General features: G+C 34.1%; 1 protein-coding gene across 1 annotated transcript in view; it reads left to right on the forward strand.

Moving 5' to 3' along the window:
* The first annotated feature begins 2,010 nt into the window (after positions 1 to 2,010).
* LOC150101601 (dnaJ homolog subfamily C member 17) overlaps positions 2,011 to 14,709 on the forward strand; it is a 189,431-nt gene continuing 176,732 nt past the window's right edge. Inside the window, exons 1-2 of the mRNA XM_090400693.1 lie at positions 2,011 to 2,079; positions 10,767 to 10,836. Coding sequence (XP_090256819.1) covers positions 2,011 to 2,079; positions 10,767 to 10,836 — 139 coding nt within the window. The remainder of the gene's footprint in view (positions 2,080 to 10,766; positions 10,837 to 14,709) is intronic.

Here is a 14,709-nt window from a genome sequence, read left to right on the forward strand (position 1 = left end):
CGTGGCCCAGCTTCAGGTGCCTCGAGTTCACCGTACCCATACTCACTAGAGTGAGCCCTTGAGGATCATATATATATATATATATATATATATATATATATACAGTATATATATATATATATATATAATACTTTCTATATATATATAGAAAATATTTCTATATATATATAGAATGTAAAATACTTTCTATATATATATATATATATATATATATATATATAGAAAGTATTTTACCTTGGGTATAATAAATGTTAAAGATACCAAGCTATTTTTAACTTGGTTTTACTCCATTTCCAAGTAAGCAAACAGACCAACAAGTCAAAGTTTGCACCTGCACGTATTGGAAGTCTAGCTGACCTTCAAAGTAGTGCAAGTCAAGGCAACGCATGGTAAAAGTAGAATAATTTATATCTCTGGATGAGATATAAATGTAGAAAGTATTTTACCTTGGATATAATAAATGTTTAAAGATACCAAGCTATTTTAATCCATTTCCGAAGTAAGCAAACAGATATATATATATATATCAGTATCTTCATTATTATTATACACCGTACTGACTGTTTTGTTACATAATTTGCATTCTTTGATTATGAGGATTACGTGTAGTTGAATGAGGAGGATTGATAATCATAATAATAATAATTATTATATATTTTTAAGTTTTGAAATTTTTTTAGAGAGAAATCAAAACATATGTAAGAAGAAGAGGTATTATTAATGATAGCTAATGAATTTAAGCCAACAAAAAGGAGGAGGATTAAGTCTGAGGGAGATGGTTCATTTTTGGGACCTGGTGTAGGATAGAGGCCAATATTAAAAATATGTTGTTGGTTGCTGCAACAGACCTGGGAATCCAGAGGAAGATGGGGTTGCAATGAATCGATATATTACCACAATGAATGAACAGCTGAACATTTGAAATGTAATGTAATTTTTTTGTTGATACTAATGAATGTGATTTAAAAGAATATCTGCATTCCGACCAGTTATTTCATTGCTGATGGAATGCAATAGTGACGCCAATGCGTGTATTAATGCTAACGATCTGTGATTTAGTGAGTTCATCTTAACGATCTGCGATGTTGATTTATTTTAGTAACCTTCTGCATTGCTCATTCGCAATGCAGAAGGTTACTAAAAGAAAAGAAGTCATATTAGTTTTTTGCCTGTTGTAAGTGTTGCAGATTTGCATCATCAGCAAATAGTTGTATGTCACATGCTAAATCCTTCCTAATGTTATTATTGTACAAAGTGAATAACAATGGATCAAGGACTGATCCTTGTGGTTCAAACCTAGTCACCTTGAATCTTGCAGATTCAATTCCCCATGACTTTTTGATGTCTGTCCTTCAGCCATCCTCTTATCCATGCCAATAATCCAATCCCATACTCTCCAAATTATGCAACAGTCTTCCATGCCGTATTCTGTTCAAAGTCTTAAAAATTATTATAGTGTATTCATTGCCCTTGTCTATCTCAGTAGTAACATTATTATAGAATGTGAGAAAGTTGCTAAAATATGATCTTTCCTTAGTAAACCCATTCTGTTTATTGCAAAGTAGAGATTCTCTGTCAATCCATTTCTGAATATATGAGCTCAAGGCTGATGTATTTTAAGTAGTGCGAACGAAGGCAACTTCCATTTCACAGCTTATGAAATTGGCTTCATTCGAAGGCAATTTCATAAGCTCTCCGGAAAATTTAAATATGTCTATAAAATTAAAATAGCTATATAATTTTCTTTATATAAATATGCAAACTTTATTTAATTTCACTGAGAACAGTAGAAATTCACGCGCGCGAGAACAAATTGTGCTGAAATATGAAAAGAAAAATTAATACAAAATGCTGTCACTACAATCGAATTTTAGTTACAATTTTTAGTTACAATTTTAAAATAATAATATACAGTATACCTACACGGTGATTGATATACTGTATATTATTATTTTAAAAATCCAAGATGCAGCTGTGCCCTCTAGTAGCACATGGTGTACATATCCAAAAATGGACGATGTTATGAAACTGGATTTATATAGTTTATTACAGATCGAACCAAATTGTACAGACAAAGAAGTAAGTTGTGGCTGTTTAAAATAATTATCCCATTATTTAAAATTCATAATTCTTCATTCCTTTTTTTTAAAAAAAAAAACCAAAAACAAAACAATTTCGGTATTGTATTTTTGATTGATTGCATACGAATTTATTTAACGTGATTTTAATTTTCCTTCAAAGATCAAATAATTTTTGCTATAGACATAGCAAAACATACAGCAGAACCTACATTAACTTTTCATAAGATCTTTGTACATGTAATTCCTTTCGCTGTTCTGTTTCGCTGTTCACTTCCTTAAAATGCTTGATTGTTATTGTCATTTTGACATTCATTTGAAGCACATCTGAAATCCAAGGAGGTTTTTAAAATCTATTCAGATTTTAACATTTTTATCTGTTGGTAAATAGCACATTGTTTACCAATTGAATTTAATAGTAAGATTAATGATATAGGAAATTATTAAGATGATGCAAAACTGGGGAGGGAGTAGGTGATAAAGGTGATGTAGACATTCTGCAAGATCGTTTAAGTAGATTGACAGTATAGGTAGAGTGACAGTTGTCAGTTTAATGTTGCAAAGGGGTAAGGTTATGCACCTTAGGAGGAAAAGATTGCATGCTGTGTATTTCATTGATGATACTGGATTGCAGTAACTTGATAAGGCCAGGGATCTTGGATTGATGGTGGACAGAGTTAGAAAGTGTGTGTGTGTCACTTGCAAAGATTCATTGACATGCAGAAAAGAGAGGTGGATGTAATAGAAACTTAAGTTACTAAAGGGATTCTATAAAATTGATTCAAATGAAATTTTTCTATACATGATCAGTAGACAGAGAGAGAACTAAGGATCAACCCTAGAAGTTGTGCAAGTGTGTGAGGTCTAGATTTTTGCTTGGAGAGTGGTGAATGACTTGAATGGGTTGTTAAAGGCATTTGAGTGCTCTGACAAGTAGAGACACGATAGGTATTGGGTGAATAATGCTTAGTATAAGTCTTCTGATGCCATGGAGGTACTTATGTAATAACAGTGGATAATTTGTTAGTTTTATGCCGGCCTGGTTTGCCAAGCGGTTAGCGTATCTGCTCTCTAGCCAAGAGGCTGCGGGTTTGAATCCCATCAGTGGCATGAATGTTTGTGATTGTCTTACTAACCAATTACCATATGTACTGCTATAACCTGTGTCCTGGCACAGTATGACTTTTGATGTCTTTGCACCTGAAAATAAAATAATAAAAAATTTCAAATTCATTATCATTATGTATTGTGATACAGCCATCATAAATAGGCATTATGCATTTATTATAAACAAAAAATGAAAATAAATTTAAATAAATGGTTCCAGTACATAAAAAAAAATCATTATTTTAGTGCTGATGACATCATTTCTAGATAATATAGTAATCTTTTGGCAATAGTGTTGTTATTGCAACACCACATTAAAAGTTAGTCAGTATGATATGGAGATCGACTCCACAGTTACATAAAAATGAGAGTGTATTTATTGATGTTACTTGGAACCTGAGGAGAACCTGTGCATTTAAAATTATATAAGGTTAGTGGAAACTTAAAAAAACATATCTTCTGGTTGGAGAGTTTTATACTCATCAAATCTGACTTTGCAAAGGCCAGATATATAAAACTTGCCTCATGTGCAATTATAATTGTCTTTTGATCCTGTTTACTTCAGTTATAGTTTCTGTGCATTTTGTAGCACTGTTGCAACGACTTAGGGATATTTGCCCCTTGTTTGGAAAAACAGGTCTGAATCCCATGTAGGTTATTAAAAAAAAAAAAAAAACTGAGTGTGTTTCATTTGAAGGCAAGTTAGACAATCTCATATGGAGGTGGCTGGGGTTTTCCTTTAGGAAACTCGGATGTTTCATCCCACTATACAAATCTGCCAGAGAATACACAAGTAACAGATATACTGTATTCAGCTGTAATTCCCACCAAGCACTTATGCTGTGTTCTTTCTCACATCCACATACAAGGGTCCCATTTCCCTATCTCAAGAAAAAATAAGCTCTAATTCTATGTGCTGTTCTGCAGTGTTGCTATAAGATGGAGTTTACCTCTTTCTGTCAAAATTCACTCCAATATCTGTATCAGGATCAAAAAGATTCTACTATGCCAGTTGCCTATTTATTTTAATAATTTGTCATCAGAAAAAATTTTAGCTATCTGAATACCCCAAATTATCTTCGTTCTGATTTTGTATATTTTCATTTGTTAACAAACCGTGTTTCTGGGCTAATTTTTGCACACTTTCTTACTTAATGTTTCATGTATCCTAACCAGGGCCACCGAGAGGGGGTGACATCTGAGACTTTCGTCACAGGCTCGGCATCGAAAAGGGCACGACGTGTCACATAACTGTGTTTATAATGCATAGTTTTAATTCGTGTAATAAAACAACATTGATAAAGGATAATGGCATATCAAGAATGATACTGTGTTTTGTTTTAGACAGACGGCTACGCTCTCTAGCTCACCATGAGTGTCCGGAAGACACTGATTCTCTCGGCGGGGATCGCTGTAGTTATAGCGGGTAATGACATCAATAGGCGTTCGTGCAAGGTTGTTGCAGTTGGCTGCGCTAGCGCTAGCTAGTAATTGCATTCACACTGATGTTCCCTGCCTGAACGCTTCATTCTTGTTAGTATTTTGATAGACGAAGGTTTTGTGATTGTTTGTAAAGTGTGCAACTGTATGGTGTAGGCCGTGCGCTAAAAAAATAAAAGTAAGTATTCTTATTAATTTGATTTTTTTATTATTAAAATTATATTTTTAATAATAAAAATTTGACCAACAGAAATGTATCATCATAAATCTGGAAATCAAAAATGAAAGGAGAAAAGGGATCATGAGAAGGCAAAAGAAGATTTAAAAAACAAGCATTTACTACTGAAATATTTGAAGATGGAAGAACACCAAGATATTGAAATTTCAAATAAACAATGTGCTAGTAGTTTAACTGTGACAAAAGTAATAAAGAATCTTCTTCACCTGGACCTGCAGCAGCTAACTCTGAAGTGAACACTGAAATAGACGCTAGGGACAATTTAAACCTTGAAGATAAATGAAAAAAATTGCTTGGACCTGGAATTGAAGCAACAATCAGCACTACAACTGATGCAGTTGGTAACAACGATTTAATATATGAAGAATTTACTTCAACTGGAGTGAAGCTGAAGCGACTAACAACTTAGAAGCTACCGAAGTTATAAATTACGAAGATCCAGGTACTTGGCTAGATTATTTTAGTGATGTAAATCGACAATTAATAGTTGCTGAATGTAGTGGGCATAAATGCAGCTAAATGTTGTTCGGAAAGTACAATACATTTTGGAAACTTGGAGAGTTTATTTGCATTTTTTAGCTCAAGCTCAATGAGATGGCAAATTTTATTAGGAAAAACTGGCTGTTCTCTTCATGGTCTATCTCAGACTCACTGGAGTTGTAGAATCGATGCGGTTCGAACGGTTGCTCAGAAGCTTCCAAGTATTTTAAAAGCTTTAGAGGATGTAATTTTGACTCGTAATTATCAAATGAAGGTCATTCTGAAGCTGTTGCTCTAAAACGATATTGTTCATGTTTCAAAGCAATACTTTTTGCAACAATTTGGTTTAAAATTTTAGCTTCCATTGACAAACGAAATAAAATATTGCAATGTAGTACAGTATCGATTGATATTGCAACAGCAAATGTTGAGTCTCTTCTGAAAGAACTTGAACATTTTAGAAATAAGTGGTAAGCTGTTCTCTCTCTGAAGAAGTTACACTTGTTGCAATTGAATTGGGTATAACCCCAAATGTCAAAAAACGGTCTAAAGTGAAGAGAATAAAGCTAGCAGATGAAGCAAGTGCAGATGGGGATGATACACAAGGACATTTTAAAAGAACTGTATATTTTGTTATACTGGATACAATTATTTCCCAACTTCACATGTGTTTCACATCTTTAAAAAACATTCAGAATTTATTTTCAAACAATGAATCATCAAGAAATTTCTGACTCGTGCAATAATTTAATAAATAAATATTTGAAAGACTTTACATCATCTCTGAAAGACGAAATCTATCACATAAAAAAGATTTATAATGCCATGTTTAAGATGTTATACCAGGACTAGATTTATTAAATACCATTTATAAATTTCGACTTCACGGTGTTTTTCCCGAAATACGTACTTCAATCAGAATTTTTTGCACAATACCAGTAACAGTTGCCAAAGGTGAAAGAGCGTTTAGTAAACTTTCAGCAATAAGTAGATCATCAATGCTCCAGGAAAGATTAAATTAACTTTGCTATCAATAGAACATGACCTGGCAATGAAAATTGATTATGACGAGGTGATTAAAGATTTCGCTAACCATAAAGTGAGGAAGTGGATGAGGCAATAAAAATTTAAAAATTCTCTTTTTATTTAATGTTTGTATTTTGTATGGTATGTAATGTATCGAATGTGAATTTATTGTACACTTTTTTTAAATAAATGTTTAATGTTTTATATGACTTTTTTTATTAAACAAAAGTGATGCACTTTTTTAAGTGGGGCCCGGACCACAGACTTGTCACGGGCCCAAATATTTCCCTGATCCTAACCATCAATTCATATTTAGTCACGTGGATCTACAGACAAAAATACCTACTTAGAAGTCCTTCATTGGAGGGCACAAACTCAACCATTCCTAAGGGATGGATGAGGAAAATTGGGAAGGGGGGGGATGGGCCACATGACAACAACTCATATCTAGATAAGGAAAAAAGAAAGACAAATCAGGAAACTTATTTTGTCAGGTTAGCCTTCACAGGCCTATATCCCTCAGAGAGCTAACTAACATGCTCGTTTAAAATCAGTGAAATAAATCATCCCTCCTTACCCAAAAAAACTAACAAAAAAAACCCATGAAACATGGAAAAAAAAAAAAAAAACTAGTATCAGAAATGTGAGCGCCAAGAACACACACCTCTGGCCTTGCAGCCCCTTGAGAGCTAACCTGATGTACACACACACACACACACATTCTCCTCCCCCACAACAACATATGCACCATACTACCTCAAAAAAAACACAACAACCATATACACACCTGCTTCCCTGTCCAAAAATGTACACACATACTTCCCCATCTCAAAAAAATTTGTCAGTGTACAATGCCATATATAAAAAAACAAACTCCAATTCCTAATAAAATACACACGCGCACATAAACTCTAGAAAAATCCAGTTAAATAAACATATCACAAAACAAACAAGAATACAATAACAGTAATATTACAACAAACTCACTGCAAGAAATACAGTGCTTTTTTGAAACTGTATGGCATAGGAGCACTTTTTTTTCTTTCTTTTTTTTTTAAATGTGACACATGACACTTAAGTGGAATAGTTTTAATTTTCAACTTTTTCTGCTAGCAGTGCATTCCAGCACCTATTGTTTTACAAAACAAGCACTGGAAATACCACTAAGAAAAATCATGAGGATTTAAAAAAAACCTGAAGCAACATCAATTAAAAAAAATTATTCACATAATGGTTTCTGGTCTTCTGCATTGTGATGTGTTGCTCGTCTGAACATTACTGGAAGTAACATCATCAGGGTGACACCCACTAGGTCATATGATTTTGCTAATGTCTCGGTTATTGGGAAGCAGGCTGCTGTTGTAAAGTTTTTCCTTGCTAAACTGATGCCTCTATAAAAGAGAAGCTGCTGGGCTGGCTTACTAAGGTAGACTGATACACAGAATACCTAATATCAGCAGATGACTAATTATGAGCACAAGTCCACTTCTTCTAGAAACATTACCAAACTTTAACTGATGTGTTGATTTCTTTAGGTTGCATAAGCTGAAAGGAGATGGAAGATAAGGTCCCTTACATGTGATGAAATGCCTGATATTGCTTGAACAAAATATCATTCTGCCGAACCAAGACTCTTTCTGCTTATGTCCTCACTGAAGAATTTCATTGGTCCAGGTTAGAGATTTATATCCTTCAGGAAGTAAAATGGAAAGTGAATTCAGAAAAGTTGTATAGCACTCGATTCACATACTCTGGATACGAGGATGGCAAACATCAGCAGAATAGAACTCAATACAAATGCCCGTAATGCTCTTCCTGGATATAATTGCATTAATGAACCGCTCCTAACTGCTCAACTTAAAACTGATTAAAGCTGAGTGTGGTAGCTGCTTTGCTCCTACTGAGGATTCAGAATATGGAGAGAAACTGTTTTTCTCTCCGTCTTCTGGTAAGTGACAACTGATTCAGAAGGTGTTAGGAAAAGAGTTAGGTAATGAATGAGATGGATTAGTAATATCACACAAGACCTTCATAGAAGGAACTTATAGTAGCATAAGCAGCTATGGATGCTCAAGACAGATACATCTGACATAGGAAGTTGTTCGGTCTGGTCAGACCTTGTATATATGTACGTAGTTCCACTGGTATCTTTCCATACAAGTTAATGACCAAGTTAATAGCATCGACCAGCATCCATTGCTGCTCTGCTATTGTAAGTCAATTTTGAAAGCTCACATCTAATCTCTCTCTCTCTCTCTGCCCAGGAATAAAAAGGACAACACAGATGTCAAATCTCATAATCTTTAAACATTGGGTCCTGTTAGCACAGTAACATAATAGCATATTCACATAAAATAATATCATAGTATATCTACTGGTTTTTCCAGCCACAACTAATAAATAAGGGGAAACAGAAAAGTTTGTGTAGTTTTTATAAAGTTAAACTATGTGGAAGCCATTGAACATGGTGCTTATCTTTGTGTCCAAGTCTGTGGGTGCCTAGCAAGTGTAATGTATGTATTGGTAAAATAGTGTAAGATAATGACAGAAATGGTTACTACTGTAATTACAATTCAATAGCACATTTACCTTAGAAGTATGAACTAAGCACAAATGCTGCACAAAGAAGTTGAAAAAAAAAAAATACAGCAAAGTGCATGCACAGTTATTTGATGATGCTCCTTATGAGGGATGACCATTTATTGATGATAGAGTGAAGGCCACCACTGAATTTGATTTAAACCAGTATGTCAGATATTTACTGAAAGATAATTGATGAACCATTTGCATTAACTGAGAAATGTGCATGTTTTGCGGATGGGTCCCATATAAATTCACAAGCAACAACAAACTTCAGTTACCACTTGCATGTCGACAATGAGCCGCATTTGGACCAATCATGAAGGTACGATGAAAAAATCATTGTACCTTCATGTAATTTCACGTACCTTTGTTAGATTTTGGTGTGTATCTGATGGAATGCATTTGCAGTAGGTTCATGATGAACTGAACCCAAAATGGTATATGCTAGTTAACCATAAAGACTTGTTTCTTCAAAGGTGTAAATGACTTGGAACAGACTTGTTAGGAAAATTCTATCCCACCCACTATATTCTCTCTCTGATGTTTTGTCATCTAATTATATCCTCTTATTGCTAAGTAATTGTAACTGTATGTGCAACTGTTTTGAAATTAAGGGACATTGGAAGTGTAGTTAATTTTTTTCACTTGGAAAAGGTTTTTCATTTTTACATCTTTATTTTTTGTGCAATTCCCACCTACTGAAGATTGTAGACCTATTATGTATATTAGCACTCTAAGTAGGCTAAGGAATTTTGGAAACAGCTCTAGAGGTAAAACTTTTTCAAGCAACTTCAGTCCTCTAATAAGCAGGGCAGCAGTCTCACACTGGATGATAAAATTCACATACCAACTGAAGATATTCACAAGCATGCCACAGTGAGATTCAAACCCATATCTTATTGGACAGTGAAGATGTCTATTCAGCTGGCCAGGCCAGACTTAGTCCACATTGACTATGGCTGGTAGGTTGGTTGTGAGAAGATGCTTATTTTCCTTAATGAAAAGTTTTTGTTCATATTTTTCTACATGAAATTGCAAAATTGCTTTCTCCTGATATTAGATATTTGTTTCTGTTAACTTTCCTTCTCCTGTTTAAGTGACCATATCACTTTAAATTATCTCTGCTCACCCATTCTTGAATTCTGATGCCATTAATGTGATTCTGGCATTTTTCATTGTCTGATATTCCTTGGAGCTCTCATATACATCATCTCTAGTCTTTGATTAATTTTAACCTGAACTTCCATACTTTCATATCCATGAATTAAAATTGATTTGAACACTGTTACTGCTGGTTTAGTGTTTTGGTACTTTCTCTCTTATTCAATATAAGTTTATTCAGCTGGCACCCACCACATCAATTTTGCTTATTCTGTTTCCAGATTTAATTTATCATCTTCACTAAACATTGTGCAGAATAGCTGAAATATTGTAATTGTTCTGTAAATTCACCATTGCAAGGATAGTTGATATTTTTATTTCTGTTTATCATCTGAAATTTATTATAGGGATTATTATTCAATTTTGATAGTCTGGTCCATTTTGAAACTAAAAAGTTTCAAAATGGACATGAGAGCAGATGATCTTTAACACTGGAGTTGCCTTGGTATTACACTTCTTAGAATACAATGAAATATAATCAAGTATTGTAAATTGTATTATATATTGTAAAATTTAGTCTTTCATGTGTGGAATTGCTATATTAAATTGTCTTATTCATTTGATTTTTGTTATACCAGCTCATTAGAAGAAATGCAGTATTTTTTAGTGACTATAAAAATATTCCATTCACTGTTTTGCTTTCTCTTTTTTAGGTTAAAACAGCATACAGGAAAAAGGCTTTAACTTGCCACCCTGACAAAAATCCTGATAATCCTAAAGCAGGTAAGTCCAAGATTCAGATCCTTTCAGATATACAAAGAATATTTTGTTGTAAATTAAAAATACCAAGAAATTATATACTTGGTTTAATCCTTTTTCCAAGTGTAAGCAAAAAAGTTTGCTCCTAAACTATTTTCAGGACTAGGGCAACTCACATAAAGAAGCCAATAACTTTACATCACTTGCCTTACTGTTCCATAATGCAAAACACATCTCCTTACAGACAAGTATAATGGTATGCATTATGGGAAGGGTCACTACCCAGACCGGTTTTGACCTTTATTGAGGTCTCATCAGTGGGAGCCAGACCCAGAAGTGATACTAAGGTTGAGGTATTGTAGAAGTTACTCTGGATTAGAGAAAGTTGTTGGAGGTTTTTCCACTGGTTGTACTATAAATGAAAGATACCAAGAAATTATATACTTGGTTTAATCCTTTGTCCAAATGTAAGCAAACAAGTTTGCACCTGAACTATTTTCAGGACTGGTCTGGGTAGTGACTCCTCCCATAATGCATAGCATTATACATGTCCGTAAGGAGATGTGCTTTGCATTATGGGATACTAAGGCAAGTGATGTGAAGTCATCAGCTTCTTTATACAAGTTGCCCCAGTCCTGAAAATATTTCAGGCAGAAATTTGTTTGCATACTTGGACAAAGGATTAAACTAAGTATATAATTTCTTGTTATCTTTAATTTATAGTATAACCAAGTGGAAAAACTTTCAACAAAATATTTTTTTTTTTTTTAGTGAAGTTTTAAGCCCACCTGTGGTATTAGCCATTAAAATCTTGAACTGCATCCTTAGGTGGTAACGACTTTCATAGCTTCATGAAAAATCGTACCACTCTGTTTACTCAAGGTCTGAAGTGGCTGCTACAGTCTTCAGAGCAATGTCTCCAGTTTTTGTCCTCCCCAATCTTATGTGCAGTACAGATAATGCCCTTTGACAACATGCCAAATTCTGCAGGTCAGTCATTTGATTGTATACGAGACCATGTTTGATGGTAAAGGATTGTACTTTCCAACCCAACCCAACTAGCTAAATTTCATTGCTGCTTTCTCTACTAGATCACACTTGTAGGAAGGTTGGACATTGTTGTATGGATAGTAGATTGGATGAGTGCTCTCTGTGGAGGGAGATCAAGTATTTTACTTCTTCTCTATGCCTGCTGATCAAGGGAAAAAAACCCACAAAAAAACAAGGCTTAAAAAAAAAAAAAGATAAGACACTAGCAGCTGCTAGTCAGTGTGCATACACTGGTTTCCACAAATTAAGGAACAAAAAGAAAAATCATGATTACTCAAAAACTGTACGATGGATTTTTTATGCAATTCAGTGAAAAGCAGCATGATATTAGACATGAAATAAGCACCCACAAAAAGTGTACTGTTCTCCCCTTCAATATGAATTGACTCTTCTTTGCACTCTGCTAGCTACAGTAAATCAGTTTAATTTGGTAACAAATAGATGCATGAAGACAATGATCAAAAACAAGAGGTCAAAATGAGTTTGTCAAAGTGCCTCAATTTGGCTCTCATTTGAGAATATGACCTTCTTCCACTTCTCAACAGTCCAATCTTTGTATACTTTTGTCTCTTTTTCTGCATAGCCTTCGTCAACAGTTGTTTCTTTTTTGGTCTATGGGCAGTCCTCATATCAGAAACATTAATTCCACTAGTTGAAAAGTCTAAGTCTACAGCAGGCAATCTTGGATTCATTTTGCATTTCCTAGCTAGTAAATGAACTTGAGTAAGTGTAGTTTTTCTTTTCTGTCAGGAGAAAACTTACCTATTTCTCTCTAAACCTCTTTAAAATCACATCAACAGTACCCAAACCAACAGCACACTAATTGGCAATTTGTCTTTGAGTCATGGATGTGTGCTGAGAAATAATACATAATTTTGAATGCATTCTTGGAGATGTATCAATTTTATAGCTACACAAAATGAATAAACCACTACGAATGCATAGTAAATTTTTTATTTTTAATGAATAAAATTTATTTGTTGTTTTTATTCATGTTTGTTGACTTTATTAGGATTAAAATTTTAAAAGGTTGTAGTTATAATAACAACTACAACTAGTAGAATGACAGAATAACTATAATAGAAAGAATAGTAGATTAATAAAACTTGCACATTTACTATGTATAAAATGGCTAAAATCTTTCCAGTGGCTGTTGACATTAAATAACACTGTAGGAGTGCATCCCAAAATTTGTAATAAAACTTCAACAACAAATTCACAGCCAGAATGCAAACCGTGTGTTACATTTTAGGCATGTAGTTCCAGGCTAACCCTTGTAACAAAACCTCAACTATCCAAACACCCTTTATGATTCTTTCTGTCATAAGAATGGTTCATGATATACCAGAGATGCCAAAGCTGTTATTTTCTTATTAATTTTCTGTGGCTCAAAATTTTCTTGCCCCATTCACTTGCTTTCTTAATTGTTCTCCCAATCTTTGATAGTCACTCAAAGTCAGTTTCTTTGGGGACTTCAGTTTTTGTAACTCAAACTGGTTTTCCTTTTCCAACTGCACCAATCAAACCAGAAGAAATGCTGAAGTATTTGTTGTTAGTAATGATCTATTTCAAATAATATACTTACTTATACCATATGACCCTTGCTGTCCTCTCAACACCCTTTATCTTTTCATCTTTTCTGGACTTTGATGTATACTGTGGATCTACAGATTGTTCATCTTTAGTCCACTATCATCCACATATCCTTTGGCATTAGAGCCTTGGAAATAAAGAATAGAAATAACTTTATTTCTAATCTTCTTTCCATAGTCTGATAACTGTTTCTCCTCTTCTAATTTAGGCATCATCTCTGATGAAATAAATTATTCTTTCTGGAATGGAAAAAAATCAATGTATCCAAATATGACTTTCAAACTGCAAAGGGCCTTATACAGAAAACTTGCTTTCTGTTCTTTTCACATCCATGACTGATGTTTTTTTAACTTCCAGTATCTCTAGAGCCATCGTGAAGACTTTAGAGAAGTTAGTAAGAACTCGCATACAGAAATGGGTGAACATACAAGCTATACTTGCGAGGAACAGCATGGGCTTACTAAAGGGAGGTTATGTCTGAGCAATTTACTCAAATTTTATAATAATGTTACAGCTGAGTTGGATAAAGGGAATTGATATACTGTGATACTGTTGCCTAAATTGGAGAATATGGGATTGAAATATATGCTATTGGCTTGGATATTGTGTGTGGGGGGGGAGATGTGAATCTACCAGATTTAAGGTGACCATTGGCATTCTTCAGGGAGCAGTCCCTGGACTATTGTTTAATCTACATATTAATGATATTGGGATGGGTCTGACAGGAATGTTCAGTTGTTTGCTGATGATGCAAAGATAGGCAGGCAATCAAGGATACTTGATATACAGCATTTACAGGCAATTTCAGTAGGCCCAAAGTGTGGGCAGATGATAATGGCTGTCAATTTAGTATTAAGAAGTTTAAAGTTATGCAATTTAGTGTGATTAGATAGCCAATGACATATTATATTGGCAGGATGTTTGGAGAAACTGATGAGGCTAAAGATCATGAAGTTTTAGTGAATAGAACATTTAAAGGATGCCTAGCAAAAATTGCAAATATGACTCAGGATAATGATGATGTTGAAATGAACATTAACATATAAGGTTGTGGAAGTAATTTTGCCTCTTTACTAGGTCTTGATACGATCACACCTCAACTATTCTGCACATATTTGACTTCCTGGGTTCCAAGGGGATTAAGAAGTTGTGGAAAGGGTGCAAAGATGATATTGTAATAAAGATGATATTGGGATTTTGAAATGTAGATTATGAAGATAGAGAGTAAGTGGACTGCAGAAACTAGTAGACACA

This window comes from Typopeltis vanoorti, chromosome 11 (genome assembly GCF_054136105.1).
Source record: "Typopeltis vanoorti isolate ZY-2024b chromosome 11, IOZ_Tvanoo_1.0, whole genome shotgun sequence".
In the NCBI taxonomy this organism is placed as follows: Eukaryota; Metazoa; Arthropoda; class Arachnida; order Uropygi; family Thelyphonidae; genus Typopeltis; species Typopeltis vanoorti.